This window comes from Protopterus annectens, chromosome 12.part0, assembly GCF_019279795.1.
Source record: "Protopterus annectens isolate FY-2018-M chromosome 12.part0, PAN1.0, whole genome shotgun sequence".
Classification (NCBI taxonomy): Eukaryota; Metazoa; Chordata; order Ceratodontiformes; family Protopteridae; genus Protopterus; species Protopterus annectens.
Genome location: NC_056746.1, coordinates 1,292,690,932 through 1,292,710,935, shown reverse-complemented (window position 1 = coordinate 1,292,710,935; position 20,004 = coordinate 1,292,690,932). Strand labels below are relative to the sequence as shown.

At 39.4% G+C, this 20,004-nt stretch overlaps 1 protein-coding gene across 2 annotated transcripts in view; it reads right to left on the bottom strand.

The window, feature by feature from the left end:
- Positions 1-20,004, bottom strand: part of HCK (HCK proto-oncogene, Src family tyrosine kinase) — a 560,445-nt gene that overhangs the window by 69,229 nt on the left and 471,212 nt on the right. For both annotated transcript variants that reach the window (XM_044090343.1, XM_044090344.1), the window contains exons 12-13: positions 17,147-17,300; positions 14,932-15,063 (exon numbers count right to left, since the gene is read on the bottom strand). In XM_044090343.1, coding sequence (XP_043946278.1) covers positions 14,932-15,063; positions 17,147-17,300 — 286 coding nt within the window. The remainder of the gene's footprint in view (positions 1-14,931; positions 15,064-17,146; positions 17,301-20,004) is intronic.

Genomic DNA, 20,004 nt, shown 5'->3' with positions numbered 1-20,004 from the left:
AATTAGTTGAACTAGAGATGTAATTAAAAAAATATCAAATTCATCTTCTGAGCCTACCCATAAAAAACACATGTCATCTAAAAAACGCCTATAAAATTTCCAACAGTGTTTGAACTCAGAATTAATAATGTATCTGTCCTCCCAAGCTGACAAAATAATGTTGGTATATATGGGAGCACATCTTGCCCCCATAGCTACCCCCTGGATTTGTTTAAAGAACTCGCCTTCATAATGTATATAATTATTACAGAGAACTAGGTCCATTAATGTTAAAATAAGATAAAAATCATTCTTACTGAATTTTGCATAGTTCACTAATGCTTCTTCAAACCATTTCATTCCTTCACTATATGGTATAGAAGAAAATAAATCCACAATATCGATTGTGATAAAAATAATATTCTTATCAAACATATCCTGTTTTAAATTCTGTAGTAGGTCCCATGAGTCTTTCACTACACCATTACCCTCCATTGATAGGTCTTTTAATTTAACATCAAGCCATCTGGCCAGGGGTGCTGTAACAGAACCTTCTGAGGCTACTATTGGTCTCATTGGGGGATTTCCCACATTTTTGTGAACCTTTGGGACTCCAAATATTGTGGGGACTTTAGGTTTTTCAACATGTAGGTACTTGAAGGTTTGGATATATATTGAACCTTCCAATAGTAATTCATTAAGGGCTAAGTATATTTTTTTATTACCAATGTTTATTTCATTTAAAGAAGCCCTAGCATATCTCTCTGTATTTTCCAATAATTCCATCATTTTTGCTTCATAAAAGATTTGGTCCATAATAACAGTACCACCTCCCTTATCGGGTTTCATAGGTTCATAGGTTCATAGGTTTATACTAGGCTATCTGCCCTAGGGCATTTATAAGCCTAGCCAGAGTGTGTGTGGCTTTCACCACCCCTTAGGATGAGAATACTATACCCATTAGTTTGCTGTGCCTCTGTCCAGCAGTGACACAGAGATGATTCCCGGGGTAAACCTACGATCTCCCATCCACTCGTCAAGATTTCTTTTGAACAGAGTCAGTGAGGGGCTCTGCCTCACATGGACTGAGATTCTGTTCCATAGTGTAGGGAGTCTCTGGGTGATGAATCTGTCCCTCCAGCATGTCCTATTTATATCCGTGTTGAGGTTTAAGTCTCTTGCTCGTGGCTCTGGTGGATTTGGATTTTTTGAGGTGGAGCATGTCCATTAATTCCGGGTTGGACATGGCCTTGTATGTTAGGCACAGATCACCTCTGAGCAGATGGTATGCGACTGAATAGAGCTGGAGTTTCTTCAGTCGGGCAGCATATGACATATGTTTGAGCCCCTTTATCCTTTTGGTGAGGAACATTTTGGGGTCTTTCCAACTGCTGCAGGTGTCGGGTAAGGTACATTCCGAATGGGGTGTTGTACTCAATCATTGGTCTGATAAGTGAAGAGTACAGGGGTACAATGACCTCTCCTGATCTGGATGTGAATCCCTTCATGATCAGGTGGGCAATGTAGAAGGTCTTCCTAACCACTTTGGCAATGTGAGTGTCAAAAGAGAGGTTACTGTCAACTTGGGTCCTCAGGTCCCTGATAACTTCTTCCGTGTTTAATGGATTACCACCTATGTGGTAATTAGGGGTTACCTTGTTTTTCCCAAAGGGTATGACTATACATTTTTTGGCATTTAGCTTAAGGCCATGGCTCTGGCACCAGTTATCCATTTCTATGAGACCTCTCTGGAGGATGTCTGTGTCTGATGGAGTGTCAATTATGGTGCCCAGTTTGCAGTCTTCTGCAAATTTTGTCAGCCACAATTCCGCTATGTTTGCCTGCACTTCAGAAAAATAAATGCCGAACAAGAGGGGGCCCAGGACTGAGCCTTGTGGGACACCGCTCATGACCGGCTTAGAGTCTGACATGGCACCAGCAACTCTAACTCTGTGGGTTCTGTCCTTGAGCCAATTTGCAACCCATCTTGTGACATATGGGTTTACATCTAAGCTGGTGAGCTTTTCTATGATGCCTGAGTGGGGTATTGTGTCGAACGCTTTTGCTAGGTCAAGGTAGGCTGTGTGAACTGCCTTACCCTCATCAATGGCCTTAGTGACTGTTTTGAAAAAGTCGACCAAGTTCAAGAGGCAGGATCTGCCCTTGACAAAGCCAAATTGGGTAGGATCCAGTGTCTGTAGGTCCCCAATGTCTTTATTTATGAGTTCCATTATGATCCTCTCCATAGCCTTGCAGACAAGGCTCATCAAGCTTATGGGGCGGTAATTTCCAGGGTCCGTAGAAGCACCGCCTTTGTGGAGTGGGACCACAGTTGCCGTCGCCATTCTTTGGGTACGTATCCTGTAGTAAGGCTAAGATTAAACAGCAGCCTTATGTGTGGGTTTAGTTCCTCATTGAGTTCGTGTAGCACACAACCGGGGACACCGTCCGGTCCCATTGATGCTGTGTTTTTTGCTTTAGAGAGAGCAGCTCTCACCTGGGAATCTGAGATGTTTGGGAGGCTAGACTCCGGTGGGATAGATATTTCTCCTTTTGGGGGAGGAGGAGAAATTTGCACTGAACCTGTCTGCCAGTATGTTGGCAATGTCTGTGGGTTCAGTGATTTTTGTATCATTTTGGACTAATTCTGAGCATATCTGGGAGTTTCCACCCAGGTTTCTAACATAGCTAAAGAAGGCCTTATGATTGTCTTTTGTGTCTTTAGCGATTTTTCTCTCAAAGTTGGCCTTGGATGATTTTATGAGTGATCGTAGTTTTTGCTAGTATTGATCAGAGATGCCTTCCCTTTTAGGGATTTTGCTCTGTCATGTAATAGCTTTCTCCTCTTGTTGTAGAGTTTGTTTATGGCTGGGGTCCACCAGACTGGGCGCCTGCCTTTGGTGGAAAGGGTCTTGATTTTATTAGGGATTGCTTGATCCATACATTCCTGGAGGTGCTCGTAGAAGGCATTTGTAAGGGTTTCAGCAGCGTGGGTTGTGGTTTCCACTGGCTCGGGGGCCTTGCAGGATACCACTCCAGTCTTAAGAAGTGTGAAGTTTGCTTTTAAGAAGTTCTTCACTGTGGTCTTTTTTGCTGGGGTTGGGGGTGGGATGTGGATCTCCAGTGAGATTAATTTATGGTCTGATCTCACCAATGAGGGATATACTTCCAGTGTAGAGCATTTTGTCCCCATGTTTGTGATGATCAGGTCTAGTATATTTTCTCCTCTTGTGGGAATGGTGACTAGTTGTTCCATAGCATTTGAGTTTATGAACTCCAGGAACCTTTGGGCTAGGGTGTTGGGGCTTGAGTAATGTTCCCAGTCTATGTTTGGGTAGTTGAAGTCACCCAATATGATGGTGTTTGGAGAGACATTCATACTCTCCAGTGTCTTCAGGAAGGCTGTGTGGGTTTCCTGAGTTTGAGAGGGTGGTCTGTAGCATGCTACAAACTGTAGGGCAGTTTTACCTATGGTTAATTGCACCTGGATGGTCTCTGATTCTTCGTGCGTTGCCACTAACCTGGAGGTGTGGGTATCCTTTATGAATATGGATACTCCCCCTCCTTTTGTGGTTCGGTCCAGATTTTGGGGCCGGAACGCATGATATGAGGTATAACCTGATAGTGCTGGGGTGCTCTCAGGAGCCTTGAACCAGGTTTCAGTCACAGCACAGGCATCGATGTTCTCCATACTGAGGAGGGCTTCGAGGGCGTGCATCTTGAGGTTTAGACTTCTGGCATTGAGCAATATTACCCTTAGTTTTTTCCATTTTTGTTTTCTAGGGTGGTAGGTTTATCATTTGAGCCTTGCCTAAAAAAGGCACTATGGGGGTGGCAAGAGCCTTTGCCAATATCCAGAAGCCCAGGGGTGACAGGTGCAAGCCATCCCTTGCGAAGCAGCGTGGCTTGTCAAGCATGTCATCCCAGGCAGACAGACATTGGATCGCCTTATGGATTTATCCCTCCGTATATCTCTTAATAGAATATTTTCTTCCTTGGTAAGATTAAAAGAAATTTTGTTCTTGGGTAACTCACCCCTTAGCTTCTTTTCCAAAATGGCCTCAAAATTTTTTAGTTGCGGGTGTAAGGGAGGGTTAAAAGTGCTCTTTTTCCTTAACTCCTCTGTTCTATGGCTATTAGGATCCTGTCCTTGAAACAGGAGTTCAAAGTTTTTCTTTCTTAAAAATAATTTTAAATCTATTAATACCTTGCTAACATCGGCCTTCGTATTAGGGACAAATTTAAGTCCTTTAGAGAAGAGTGTAAAGTGGACTTCACTAAGCTCTCTATTACTATAATTAAATATATTATAGCCTTTATATTTACTTACATGTCCTTGTACTGAAATTAACTCTTGGGAATCATCTCTTTCAAAATTGTTATTATCACTTCCTACCACTGTTGGAAACCTTTGTTGTTGTTGTTTACCCCCTCCCCCCATACTGGTAGTTTTTTTGATAATTATTTTTTTGATAATTATTTTTTATTCTTTCTGATCTCCTTAATGGTGGGAACTCAGAATAATCATTAATATTAGCTAACTCCTCCCTTGAATCTTGTGGCTCACTCATGGGGTGCTCTTTTTGGCCCCAAACGTTTTCAGACATATAATTTTGTCTATAGGGATATTCTCTAGGTTTTGGGTAGCACACTTTTTCCTTATACTCTTTTATATCCCTTTCTGATTTTCTAATTTTCCTTTCGTACACATTCCCAATACTCTTTTCAATTCTTTGTAATGTTTCATAATATTTCCTTTGACTTCCCTCTATAGTAAATAGCAAATCTTCAGTTATTTTTGAGTTAATACTTTCAATTTCACCCTGTAAACGTTCCATTTCTCTCTCATTTTCTTTAATTATAGCTTTCAGTATATCAAACCCACAATTATCAAAAACGGTAAGTAATTCGAAATGGAACTCACTACCTTCCTTAACTTTATTAGGGTATTTGCATACTCGTAAGCCTTTGGGCACAATTTTTAAGCTCAAACATTCCCTTAAATAAGCATTTTCCAATTCAATATTTTTATATTTAAACAGTAAGTCATCCAGCATTTTAACATTATAATCATATGAAATATTTACATCACTTTCCTCAGATAGGGGTATTTTTTTACCATTGAAACTATATTTCAAATGCATTATGCTAGCAAAATCAGTTTTGTACCTCTGTCCATTATGTTTATTTCCTTGTGTTGCATTGCCATCATCTCGGTGGCTCATTGCACCATTATTTTCGTCATTCGAAGATGTCCTAAAAATAGAAGGGATATCCTGGTCTGAAGTGCCTGGTATATTGTCTAAAAAAGGTTTATAGTTGTTTCCCAGTAGCACACCTGTAGCTACAACTTTCGCGCCGTTCGCGCTGTTCACTCTCCTTAGTAGAACTTCCTGGTTTCCTGGCACTCCAGATGATGATGTCGGTGATGGGTGGGCTGTGGACGTCAACAGCTCGATTAGCTGTGTTAACTGGTAGGATATTCTGTCTATCTTATCGGAGTTGTCACCTCCCACCTCAGAATGAAAAGAAGTCGCTGATGCCTCCTCCACTTCCATACCAAAGAACTCAAAACAAAACCACGGACAAGTGCCGAAAACAGTCCAACCAAAACCAGAAGGCACTCGAGAAGTAACAAGAGGCTCGACTCCTTAGTTGTGCTTCAAACACTTTAATGTGACTCACAGCACTCCAAAACACGTACCACACATAAACGCCAATTACAGAACACAGTGTGTTTTCGTTTCATATAACTTCTTCTGATGTGTAACTAAATACATGAATGATTCCACCCCTATCTTTAAATATGCTTTTGACTAATTGCTTAATTGATCAATAAAACATTTAAATACTATTTAATAGGCACTTCCATAGGAAATAACCTAAACATTTCCACTTGACATATAAAACCAACATCTATAAAATGCATTTTAAAACTACCAAAATATACATAATTCCTAAAAACAGCTTAACACCTAAATACTATTATAAGTACATTAAAATACATAAATAATAATTTAGTACAGTTCATAATCAGCAGGAGTTAGCACCATCTAGTGTTCAAATATAGATATTTACCTACAGGTACTAGAAAAATGCACAGTTCCTTAGTATAATACAAATGTAAAAAAATAAAAATAAAAAATTCATACATCCTTAACCTATTGAATGAGCACAATTCAAACTTATACTAATACATAAAAAATGTTTAAAGTATCTATAATTTAGCTGCCCTCATCTTTAATACTGGGGCAAGGGAAACTGTGTAATTTAGTCCTGGGGGTTTATTAGCTTCCAAGTACAGCTGCCACAGTAGTTCTTTATATTCTATGGAAGTTTCCCATAGTCCACCCCTTATATCTTTCTCCACTACTTCTAATACAAAAACGTTGGTCTTGGACTTCCTAGCCGAAATTTTTCACTCAGGATCTTCTTCCTCCACAGTAAAAGTTCAGTTGGCAGCCATTTCAAATTTTCATATCGGCTTGTTGGACCACAACATCATGTCACATAAACTTTGCAAGGCATTCCTTAGAGGTATATTTTTACTTAAACCTCCGATTAGAGACCCCCCACCACAGTGGGATCTAAATTTAATCTTAACATCCTTGATTCTTCCCCCTTTCGAACCTGCGGCTACCTGTTCATTGAAATTTCTTTCTTGGAAGACACTCTTTCTAGTCGCCATTACTTCTGCCAGGAGAGTATCTGAGCTTCATGCCCTCTGCATTCGTCCTCCCTACTTAATCTTCCACAGACAGATTTTCTCTAAGGACTAATCCGTCTTTCTTACCCAAAGTGGCATCGCAGATGAACTTAAATCAATCTATTGATCTTCCAGTTTTTTTCCCAAATTATTCTAATAGAGTGGAACAAAAACTACATTATCACGATGTTCACCACCAACTCAGATATTATCTGGACAGAACCAAACAATTTAGGAAATCTGATCAACTGTTTTTATCCTATGCAGAGAACAGGAAAGGCCTTCTGGTATCCAAGGTAACCCTATCTAGGTGTCTGTCTTCTGTGATTACATGCATTTATCAACTCAGAGGTAAAGAGTTGATTTCTAGGCCAAAAGCCAATTCCACCAGAGCACTAGCTACATCTACAGCTTTTCAGGCTAGACTTCCAATAGACACTATTTGTGCAGCAGCCACATGGGCCTCTCCTCATACCTTTGTTTCGCATTACAAATTGGACTTGGCCTCCAGAAACAGAGCAAATTTTGGTTCCACCGTTCTCAAGAGTCTGTTCCATTGAGCCACCCAGGATAAAGGTGCTAGGGACGCGGTCCCATCCAGCAAGAATGAAGGCGAGATTGACAACTTAACATTGAGAAGTTATGTACCTACCATAACGTTCCATGTTAGTTGTCTTCTCTCGCCTTCTTTCTTGTGTCCCGCCCACCATCCCCCTAGACTGGTCAGACCGAGAAGATTGTTCCTCTTCCTTGAAGAGTCCTGATCCAATTTTTCCCAGCTAATCAGCTTAATAGTGTCACTAGATCAGGTTGGTCCTTTTTGGGGGATTATTACCTCTTCCTCCTCCTCTCCAGTTGGAGGAATATATTGCATAATTTTTCCTTAGCTACCAAACGAGATCTGGGTAGTTATTGCCTTGCATCATGGGATATAGGGTTGCCTCGAGCCGGTAAAATTAGCTCTTGAGCTTTAGTAAGTGGCCAAGTCGGAGCCGAGGATCGGCTCCGAACCCATCCAGCAAGAAAGAAGGCGAGAGAAGACAACTAACATAGAACGTTATGGTAGGTACATAACTTCTTATTATCTACCAGCCTTTCCTATTTATTATTCCTCCGTGTTTTCATTCTGTTACGCTTACTGGACTGGTCTAGGACACCTAATCAACTGGGAAAAAACATGGGAATCATTATGTTGCACTGCCTCAGTTATTAATTCCAGCCTGACTGCATAGTATAGAGGAATGCAGCCCTGACTTCAACCAGATGATTGGGTTAGCAATACCAGCAGTGGAAAAACTAGGCGTGGATGGGGCGGAGTGAAGGGGCGTGATCTACTTGCCTCTCATGGGGATGGGTGAGGAGAGCTGTAAGCACTTGGGAGCACACAAGCCAGTATAATTTATCTGGTGGAGACATGGGAAACCACTAATAAGTGCTTCACGGGGGAGATGCAGGGATGCTTGGAGGAAACACCCCTTGTAGAAGTGAGGGGACAGCCTCTGTAGTCACCTCATTGCATGTCCCCATCCTGGCCCTTCATCACTTGCACTCAAAAATCAAAACTAACTGAAAAAATCCTGTACCTCCCCTGATGGCTGCCTAAATGATGCCACCTCCTTGTAAAATCTTGATCCTATGATGGGGAATGAATGGGCCAGTGGACCAGGAATGGGATTGATGACTGGCAGAGAGCAGGGCAAAAAAAAAAAGTAAAGAAAATACAAGTTATTACTTCCATTCCACAACTGTTTCTCTTCCTTTGCCTTAGTTTTATCCAGCCAGATTCTTACACTTGCTGTTCACATGTTCCTTCTTTGTGCACTAACATCTTAGCTTTTCCACTACACAAAACCTCTTCATCTGTGCTATGAACGCCCCTTGCACACTTTAGTAATGCATGCTGACTCTAACTCTAAAAACATAGCTAGGCTTGGGTGAAGGGGGCAGCCACCCTGGGTATAAAGAGTTACGGGGTATGATCAGCAGATCTCATTCAGTCTTCAGTGCATACCCGCATTTAAATGCTGCTGTTGCATTTGCAGTGTAGTGCTCTGTGTGTGGCATAAACTGTAGCAACTACTTGCATATCTTTTAATTATGAGCATGTGTTTATGGAAAATAGCCAACAGCAGGATAAGCAGCAGGATACAGTGTGTGCCCTGCAATTATACAAAGTTGTGGGCATTCAGGAGAAGGAGCTTACAGAATACTCTGTCTGCCTTTTTGTAATAATAGGACTGTGAGCACTTGCAGTGTGGACATACACAGGCACAGGCACTGTGTGTACCTGCAGTGTGGACATACACTGGCAGAAGCACTGTGAGCATCTGCAGTGTGTATATACAATGGCACAGGCACCATGAGCACCTACAGTGTGGAAATACACTGGGGGAAGCTCTGTGAGCACCTACAATGTGCATATACACTGGAACAGGCACTGTGAGCACCTACAGTGTGAACATACACTGGCAGAAGCAGTGTGAGCACCTGCAATGTGCATATACACTGGAACAGGCACTGTGAGCACCTGCAGTGTGGACATACACTGGCAGAAGCACTGTGAGCACCTACAGTGTGCATATACACTGGCACAGGCACTATGAGCACCTGCAGTGTGGAAATACACTGGTAGAAGAACTGTGAGCACCTGCAGAAGCACTGTGAGGACCTACAATGTGCATATACACTGGCAGGTACTGTGAGCACCTGCAATGTGGACATACACCGGCAGAAGCACTGTGAGCACCTGCAGTGTGCATATACACTGGCACAGGTACCATGAACACCTATAGTGTGAATATACACTGGATGAAGCACTGTGAGCACCTGCAGTGTGCCTATACACTGGCACAGGCACTATGAGCACCTGCAGTGTGGACATACACTGGCAGAAGCACTGTGAGCACCTGCAGTGTGGATAGACAGTTACATAGCATTTGTTGTCTGTGACCCCCTACTCTGATAGAACACTGTAAGTACTAAGAGTTGTGTACTAGCTGAGGTAGGGTGAACTGCATGTTTATTTATTTATTTGCTTGCTTACTTGCTTATTTAACTGTGAAATTCTGACAGGGCAAAGCACATTTTCACTGGTGGCCTGAAGGAAAACCTCCAGAATTGGTTATCAATGTATAAATATATGTTTTTGAGTGTAAATCCCTGCATTTGACAAGTGTTAGATAAATGGCACCAATCTTGCTTACTAGGCATGACATAGGAGTATTGTCTGGTTAAGTAACTTGATCCTAGCTATTTATTACAAAAATGTAGAATGCGGGAATAAAATCCAGGGTGACAGGATAGAGCTCCTTCCCAGTTCCTTACTTTAAAAATCTGTATAATAATGCAACACATAAGTGGTAGGGGTGAACTACATGAGCAGAGAAGGTGTTATGGGTGTTGTGCAGATATGATAGAGGTGCACAACAGGAAAGCACTGTTCACTCTACATATCTGCAAGAGTGTGCAGAGCTGGGCAGCACTGTACACCTTACAGTTTGATCACTACATATCTGCATGAGAATGCAGAGCAGGGCAGCACCATACACCTTAAAATTTGATGATCACTACATATCTGCATGAGGGTGCAGAGCAGGGCAGCACCATACACCTTACAGTTTGATGATCACTATATATCTGCATGAGGGTGCAGAGCAGGGCAGCACTGTACACCTTACAGTTTGATGATCACAGCGTATCTGCATGAGGGTGCAGAGCAGGGCAGCACAGTATACCTTACAGTTTGATGATCACTACGTATCTGCATGAGGGTGCAGAGCCAGGCAGCACCATACACCTTACAGTTTGATGATCACCGCATATCTGCAAAGCCTTACATAAGCCTTATGTTTGGATGCAGATCTGTACTGTGCAGCACGCAGAGTGTGCAGATGTCTCTATGCATTGTGGACCACTGCTGTTGTTAGTGAGTGGGAATGAACAATGTTGTACCCATTCTTAAGTACTAATGCTCATTTACACACATTTTGGACTTCATGCTTTGCAAGTGATGTCTCTTAACAATGGAGTACTGTCACATCATTGGGATGTACTGCAGTCTTTACAGACAAATAGTGCACAGTAGAGAAATAACTGTGTCATAACATCAGCTGCTCTGTAAATATGACATGACTATAATCTGATCCGTGTGATATTTGTACTATGTACATATATATATATATATATATATATATATATATATATATGTGTGTGTGTGTTTATTTACATCTACAAAATATGTTATACACATGCATAACAATCTCCAGCTACTGATCATAGCCCTCATGGTGTGTCTGCATGTGTGTGTGCGTGTGCGTGTGCGTGTGCGTGTGTGTGTGTGTGTGTGTGTGTGTGTGTGTGTGTGTGTGTGTGTGTGTGTGTGTGTGTGTATGTATGTGTGTGTGTGTGTCTGGGTGTGTGGGTGTGTGGGTGTGTGTGTGTGTGTTTGAGTAAGCATATATAAGGACACAGGATGCTTCAGTGAGACTCAGGCACTCATGTCAGCCATGAAGGAAATGGTTAAAGCCACTTATATCGAAATGCAAAACTATTGAAATTCATATGATTGATCTCATCATTTTGAAATTCAATAAATCACAAAATTAAAACATATACAACTAAAATTATTATAAATAAACCCTAGGGTTTCCTTTTGCAATCAGACCACCAAAACTCCACCACACATTCAGACCAAATTTATCTAATGAGTGGTAGTGTTATGGAAAGAGTATTGAAAGGTATGGTGGAGGTTAGGGTTACAAGATGAATTAGGATTAGAAGGTTATTAGTAAGGTGGTGCAAGAGGGTAAGACTGGCCTGGCCCTCCCTGAAAAGGGAAGCAAGGCCTAAGGATGGATACTGGCAGGGCAGATGTGGCCTCCTGGCTCAGTTGCCTTTTAGCTCCTATGCATACCTCTCAGTCTCTTAGTGCAAGAAGTCTGGACAAAGCCCAACAAATGTGGGGTGGGGATGGACAAAGGCCCAAAAATAGGGACAGGATTTACATATTGCTCTTATAAAGTTAGAAAGTGTCTAGAGTAAGGGTGTTTGTGTTAAAATACATTTTCTGAAGGATTTGAAGTCTGAAACTCAAATATATGTCATTATTTAGTGACTTTAGTCCTACAATCATCCCACTTGTTTGCCAGAAAACCACACATTTTATGAGGAACAGACCAAAAATATGAGCCAAAAATCTGGACATTCTGCAAAAATTTGGACAGTTCAGAGATATGCTCCTATAATCTTATGATCCTATGAACTAAGCTCAACTCAACTTTTAATAAAGTACTTTATCACAAACAACTTTTCATAATAGATGAACCTCAAACAAGCAAATGTTAACGATACCTTTTAAATTATGGTGTACAAGTATTTCAGTAAAAATAGTAATGAAATAAAATATAAATTCTCATCACAGTTAAACATAAAAAAATCAATATCTCAACAATATTTCAAATAAAAAGATGCTTATAGAATGCAGCCTACTTTATAGTATATAGTTAGTGTTCAGTATCAAAACATGAATAAATAATTTAATATAAAGTAAAAATGAACTGGAGAATAGGCAGCATTTGTAGGCAGCAAGATGCTATTGTTTTCAAACCTGATACGTATATAAGTATACTAACATAGGACAAGCTTAACATCACAGATGAAATTGTCAGACAATATAAAGGTTGTAACATCATCCACCACTGAGAGAACATAAAATTCTGAGCAATTTTTTCTGACAGCGACCAACACAAGAACGTATGGGCGCATGTTTTATTTAGTGCATTTCAAATACTGTAATATATCTTAATATTTGTGGTTACCATATGGTAAAGTAAACCAGGAAAATGATGCAGAAAACAACAGTTCAGCACCGGTACCACTCCACAGATAATTATTAAGCGCTTTCGTCTAAAATAAATATCAGACTTCTTCAGAATAAAATTACAAAGACATCACTGACTTCAAATACACAATTTTCCCCTCTCATTGGTCAAACACTAACATAGGGACACTCCCTAAATGAGGTCTTAAACAAAACTCAGTTATTTAAAACCAAGATTATATAAAACAATACAACAGCATAAAATATGTAAAATATGAAAAGCAAAAAACAAGTAATAAATTATAAAAAATACACAGATTTTAACTTTAGCAAAGGTACCACGGACATTCTGTCATTAGCCCAGGTGGTTCACAGGCATTAGTTTTAATCTTCCACTTCAACTCTTGATAATCCAGGAAAATCATCAGTGGGTCCCCCTCGATGGCCCAAGTCCACATTGTCAATAGTACAAAACATAAACTTATGAGTGGAATAGATTTTAATATGTCTATAAAGGGCGTTATTCTCATTTTTATGCCCTATATCATACATGTGCTGATAAATCCTTTGTCTGAAAGCTCTCTTGGTCTTCCCCACATAAAAACTATCAAAGGACTGGCACAGAGCCACATATACCACACCCTTGAAGTAGCAATAGTATTTTTTAGATGGTTCAATAAAACCAAAATTCTTGATTTTAATTTTCTCCTTATTAACTATAAGTGGGTACTGTGGGCATCTCCCACATTTAAAACTCCCACAATTTATTGGCATAGCAGAGTTTTTCTCCAACAGCCCCTTAAAAAAAATCTATTCCACTCATAAGTTTATGTTTTGTGTTATTGACCATGTGGACTTGGGCCCTCAAGGGGGATCCACTGATGATTTCCTGGAGAATCAAGAGTTGAAGTGGCAGATTAAAATCAATGCCTGTGAACCACCTGGGTTTAATGACAGAATGTCCGTGGGACCTTTGCTAAAGTTAAAATCTGTGTATTTTTTATAATTTATTACTTGTTTTTTTTTTTGCATTTCATATTTTACATATGTTTTATGCTATTGTATTGTTTTATATAATCTTGGTTTTGAATAACTGAGTTTTGTTTAAGAGCTCATTTAGGGAGTGTCCTTATGTGAGTGTCTGACCAATGAGAGGGGAGAATTGTGTATTTGAAGTCAGCGATTTCTTTGTAATTTTATTCTGAAGAAGTCTGGCATTTATTTTACACAAAAGTGTTTAATAAATAATGTTTAATAAATATCTGTGGAGTGGTTCCTGTGCTGAACTGTTTTCTGCATCATTTTCCTGGTTTGCTTGATTTTGTGCTGTCTTATAAGTTAAAGTAAGATATTCATTCACTGGAATTACTAAACTTTTCTAACTGCACTGAGGTTGTTCCATATCTTTTAATTCAGTGAAGGTGACATCTTAGAGTGGATTCACACACCCACATAAAAAGACTTCCAATATTAAAAGAGTTTTAACTAAAATCATGTCCAGCTGCCTGGCATACAGAGATGAATCCCTAAGCTGACTCTTACATCTGAGGTCAGATTTGTGGCTTGGGAGCTGGATGAAGCAGGCAGGGGAAGGTGAAAGTGACAGGTTTTATTCTGATTCAACCACCTTGGGGTGAAGGAGATGGTGGCTTCTATTCATTTCATTACTCTTACACAGGTAGACGCTTCCATAATACCAATAGACGAGCAAGGAGGGATATGGGCTTGGCAATCCCTAGCAGGAGACTGTAGCCCTTATAGTGTGTGTGTGTGTGTGTGTGTGTGTGTGTGTGTGTGTGTGTGTGTGTGTGTGTGTGTGTGTGTGTGTGTGTGTGTGTGTGTGTGTGGGTGGGTGTGTGTGTGTGTGTGTGTGTGTGTGTGTGTGTGTGCACACGAGTGTGAGCGCACATGCAAGCAAACATAATAGAGGATATAGGATGACTCAGTGGTGATGCAGGTGCTTATGTCTGCCATCAGGAGTGTGTTTAGGACCACTAAAAAATCTTTACTGTTAGGATGCCAGTGAGGGCAAATATTACTTCCATGGCTGCATGGATGATGGCCTGTCAGGTTTCTCCTGCCATCTCTATAAGACACTCAGGATGAGAGAATGGATGGGGAGGTCTGAGTGGTGAGACTAAATGGCTGGCAGGCAAGTATGAAAACAGCACATACAAGAGTTGTAGCTAAAATATCCTAGTGCTCGTGTTTAGATGAAAACACGTGAATGGAAATGAGTTGTAGAGCCCTTGACTTTTTGTCACAGACACCAAATTTGTTTGAGCACAGAATGGCTTATTTTACAAAATATTACCCACATGCAACTGAATCTCTGATAGTATAATGGATTAATGGCAGTGACCAGAAGACCAGAGAGATGAGGAATACTCTAGAGTCCAAGTTATAAGAAATCTTCTTGTTTTCCTACCTGGATAAGGTGTGCGTCCATAGGTCACAATTTCCATTAGAAGAATTCCAAAAGACCAGACATCAGATTTAATAGTGAACGAACCATAGTTGATTGCTTCAGGTGCAGTCCATTTAATTGGGAATTTGGCACCTGAAATATACACAATGACAAAAAAAACAGGTGAACAGACAGACAAGCAAATCAATAGACAAAATTCATGAATGTTGTGAAGAACAATATAAGCAAGACACCTGGTGGTTTGAAGCTTGGCTCTAGATGATTGTCAGCCTGAACCCCATGTTCAAAAAATGGGAAAAAGGGATTGTGGATGGATGGAGGGATGGATGGATTAACCAAAAACAGTGCATACATAAACACCATGTTTGTTGCTCAAGAAAAAAACAACAGTGACTACCATTAAACTTAGTGATACTGCTGTTATAACTTACATATTCACCAGTATCTAAGGGAAGGAGTCATGTTTTACTATTAGAGCTATAAATATGTTATCACAATGAGCTGGAATATCAGTCTTTCTTACTAGGATAAATTGTGCTCTGTAACTTGAGCTTACAGAGCTTTTACACAACTAAACTTTGTTGATATTACTGTTTTGTTTTTCAAAGTTCACTACTGCTTTTGCAAGATTTAGAGACCAAATCAAAATTTATAGCCTTTACGTGTTCCAAGTAACCAATATGTGGGCTTTAAATGTCTCTGATAATCATGATATCATGGAATCAGATTGTGTCTAACCTCTGCAGGTTAGTGTCAACATCAGTAAATGGAAAGTATAACAGTCTCCTCCTCACAGATCTATGATACTTGAAAAATCAGACTGTATGTACAGCTGCGTTCTCCGTTTTCATTGAACTGGATGTCTTGCATGCACAGCTTTGTTATGTTGCTGATTACGTAGGCCATGGTTGTTGCAGTATAACAGTGTCTCTCTCAAACTGCTTGTCACTTTACCCTCTGTAGACACTTACTGCTGAGTGCTATGAATGATACTATAACCTTAGGAGTAATATTGCAGTATATTTTCATTCTTCTTATGTTGTTACCATTGTACCTGCTGTATCATCAGCCAACAAAATAAAAACAGATATACAAATAAAGAAGTAAAGGTTAGGGTAGATAGCAGCAGTCACACACTTTGTATTTATCCAAATGAGAACCGTGATATATAACCTTTAACAGATGTGAACCCTGTCCTGCAGTGTCTCATAAAGAAGTAAAGGTTAGGGTAGATAGCAGCAGTCACACACTTTGTATTTATCCAAATGAGAACCGTTGTATATAACCTTTAACAGATGTGGACCCTGTCCCGCAGTGTCTCATAAAGACGTAAGGGTCAGGGTAGATAGCAGCAGTCACACACTTTGTATTTATCCAAATGAGAACAGTGATATATAACCTTTAACAGATGCAAACCCTGTCCCGCAGTGTCTCATAAAGATGTAAGGGTTAGGGTAGATAGCAGCGGTCACACACTTTGTATTTATCCAAATGAGAACCGTGATATATAACCTTTAACAGATGCAAACCCTGTCCCGCAGTGTCTCATAAAGACGTAAGGGTTAGGGTAGATAGCAGCAGTCACACACTTTGTATTTATCCAAATGAGAACCTTTATATATATAACCTTTAACAGATGTGAACCCTGTCCCGCAGTGTCTCATAAAGACGTAAGGGTTAGGGTAGATAGCAGCATTCACACATTTTGTATTTATCCAAATGAGAACCATTATATATAACCTTTAACAGATGTGAACCCTGTCCCGCAGTGTCTCATAAAGACGTAAGGGTTAGGGTAGATAGCAGCATTCACACACTTTGTATTTATCCAAATGAGAACCGTTGTATATAACCTTTAACAGATGTGAACCTGTCCCGCAGTGTCTCATAAAGACGTAAGGGTTAGGGTAGATAGCAGCAGTCACACACTTTGTATTTATCCAAATGAGAACCTTTATATATATAACCTTTAACAGATGTGAACCCTGTCCCGCAGTGTCTCATGCCCTTTTAAAAGCCTGAAGTGCAGGCAATCACTGCTTCCTTTAAAAAGGTGCTACAACTTTGTTTCAAGCTAATATAAGGAGAATGGCTCCTGAGATCATAATATTGGTTCCAGTATTATAAATGGATTCATGTTATCACTGATAAACTTGAAACATTTTTGAAAACAAACACAAATTCCATTTTCATTGAAAAATACTTCTGTACAAACCTTCTCTGGCTGTATATTCATTGTCTTCTATAATTCGAGCTAAGCCAAAGTCTGCAATTTTGCAGACTAGGGCAGCATTGACAAGTATATTTGCAGCTCTCAAATCTCTGTGGATATAATTCTTGGTTTCAATGTATGCCATGCCTTCTGCAATCTAGATGAAACCAGTACAAAAAACATATATAAATTACAGCACTATTGCATTTCATTATCAGATCTGTATACTAATTTGTACATTTTAACTATTTTATGGCAGTAGAATACATTAAGGCATTTAGATTTATTTATTTATTTACTTTTTGACATTTGTTTATCAGGAAAGTCCTATTGGGTTCAGCGGAGGCCCAGGGAGAAGATCTCCAAAGTAACAATTTACAGCAGTCAATTTTTATAATAACAAATTTTATAATAAATCAAAACCACCAGTATTTAACAAGTAAATCCTCCTGAGATATTTCTTATTGTGAACGGAGTTTTTATTTTTTACCCTTTCTCTTCAGTTTCTACTTGGATACAATTTATAGCCTTATAAAAGGGAAGAAGGAGATACTTCTGAGGGTGAGCAAAATGTAGGTGTTAAGAGTGTATGTGCGTGCGCGCACATGCACAAATATGTGTATATGTATGTGTCTGTGTGCATAATTGTTTATATGTTTGATGTGTTTGCATGTTGGGTGTGGGAGTTTAGCTGAGGAAGGGTATGAAAATTATAGGACGCAATAGGGTTGTAGATAAAATGAAAGGCAGGCCATGCTTTAAAAGACAACTCCACCCTACAGTGTAGTCAACTTCTTCCCAGACATATTGCTCCTCGATATAATATCACTTTTCAGTTTTATTCATTTCCACTTTTTCAACCTCATATCATAAATGTTCCACCATCATTTGTTTCAGTACACACCTTACCTTACTTCTGAAAGAAGATTCTGTCAACTTGCATGACATAGGACTACAGTCTTTTTGCAATGTTCACTTAGTCATTGTCTTTTTAATGTTTACATCCTGAGACTTTCTCTTGCTGTAGTTAGTAAAGTGTTACATTAATAGATAAAGTGACTCTTTCAGAAGAGCTAGGTTGTAGACAAATCTTGGTATGAGCAGCAGGGATGAGAGATATTACAATGCTAGACATATAAATTGCTGCATTTTGGCCACTGAAATGTAGCTTTTAGGCATGTTATTGCAGACAACAGTATAGCAAACAGCAAGACAATTTTTGGTTGGTTTACTAGCTCTTAGGAGTGACAGTTGTAAGCCAGAGATGAAAGAATAGAGCTGGTAGACTTGTTAGGTGACTTCAATACCAAAGTAAGAGTATATGAGTAGACTATGAAAATGGCTAAGAATGTAGCTTTGTGTACTCAACAATACTCTGCACTTTACTTACTTTGTAATAAAGGACATTTAAATGTACCCCCAAACCTTCTTTGCAGCTTGCATTTAACACATACTGATATTCCTGAAATAATTAGTGAAGATGAAAATGTTACACCATTTCTATGGATGGTCTAAGAACCCAGTGACTCACAGTGCTGTCATTGTAGCTTCTTACAAATGCACACACAGAGACCCCCATATTGTGTGTATATACACACATTTTACATCTGCTATCAACTTTTCTCTATGCCTCACCTCTATTCTCCAACTTAAACAAAACAGATCTTAATAAACTATCATCTTGCTATAACCACATTGCCAGATTTGCTACTGGCACAGCCTACCGGACAAACCACTGTCACAACCTAAATCGCCTAGGATGGCTTGAACTGCCAAACCTACTGCAGTTCAACTAATAGCTAATAGTGGCACATAAAGTCCTTTACCAACCAGAAAATACACCTGCACTAAAAAAATATTATCAGCTCCTACACCAGCACCCGGCCACTGCAATCATCCACTAGACTCCTAGTTCAAACATGCAAATCCAACTACGCAGCTGGGGACTCCCTGTTTGCCACCTCTGTTGGAAAAATATGGAACAGACTCCCAGATGACTTGACCCTAGAACCCTCACTAACTCAATTCAAAAACAAACTCAAGAAATACTTCAAAATTCATTGGTTATGTCCTTGCACTAACCCCGACTAGTGACCTCTCTCTTTCTTAGGTGCTTTACCTTCAACTACTTCTAACTTTTTTCTACCACTCCATTTCAGGAAGGGTCAATTGTATAACTGCTGCTCAGTGTGTCTTAAACCTGAATGTAATGTTATGTATAACTTTGAAAATAATGTTATGTTTTGTAAAGTGTTTTATAATAAGTTAGTACTATATGTGCTAAATGCTGGTATTGATTATGACGGTAATCTGCTTGAAACTAGCATTTACTAAATGTTTAATGTGTATTATTATCTTGGAGCTTTTCTCCCCGGGCCTCTGCTGAAAATGGATATGTATCCAGTCAGACTATCCCGGTCAACAAATGTAAAATAAATAAATAAATAATTAAATGTGTGTGTGTGTGTGTGTGTGTGTGTGTGTGTGTGTGTGTGTGTGTGTGTGTGTGTGTGTATGTATATATATACATATACATATATATATATATATATATATATTATATATATATATAGACACACACATATATGCAGTATATATATATATATATATATATATATATATATATATATATATATATATATAAATGTATATATATATATATATATATATATATTTGGTTCCACTTCAGAAGCTCGAAATACTAAAATCTTGAATTTCAGTATCTTGAACCCAAGAAGCCGAATCCACAGAATAGCGAAAGTTTAGAAGCGCGAAATTCAAAACCTCAAACAGTGGAGGTTTTGAATTTAGCGCTTCTAAAGTTCCGCTATGGTCATGTATTCAGGTAAGTGTTTGTGTGT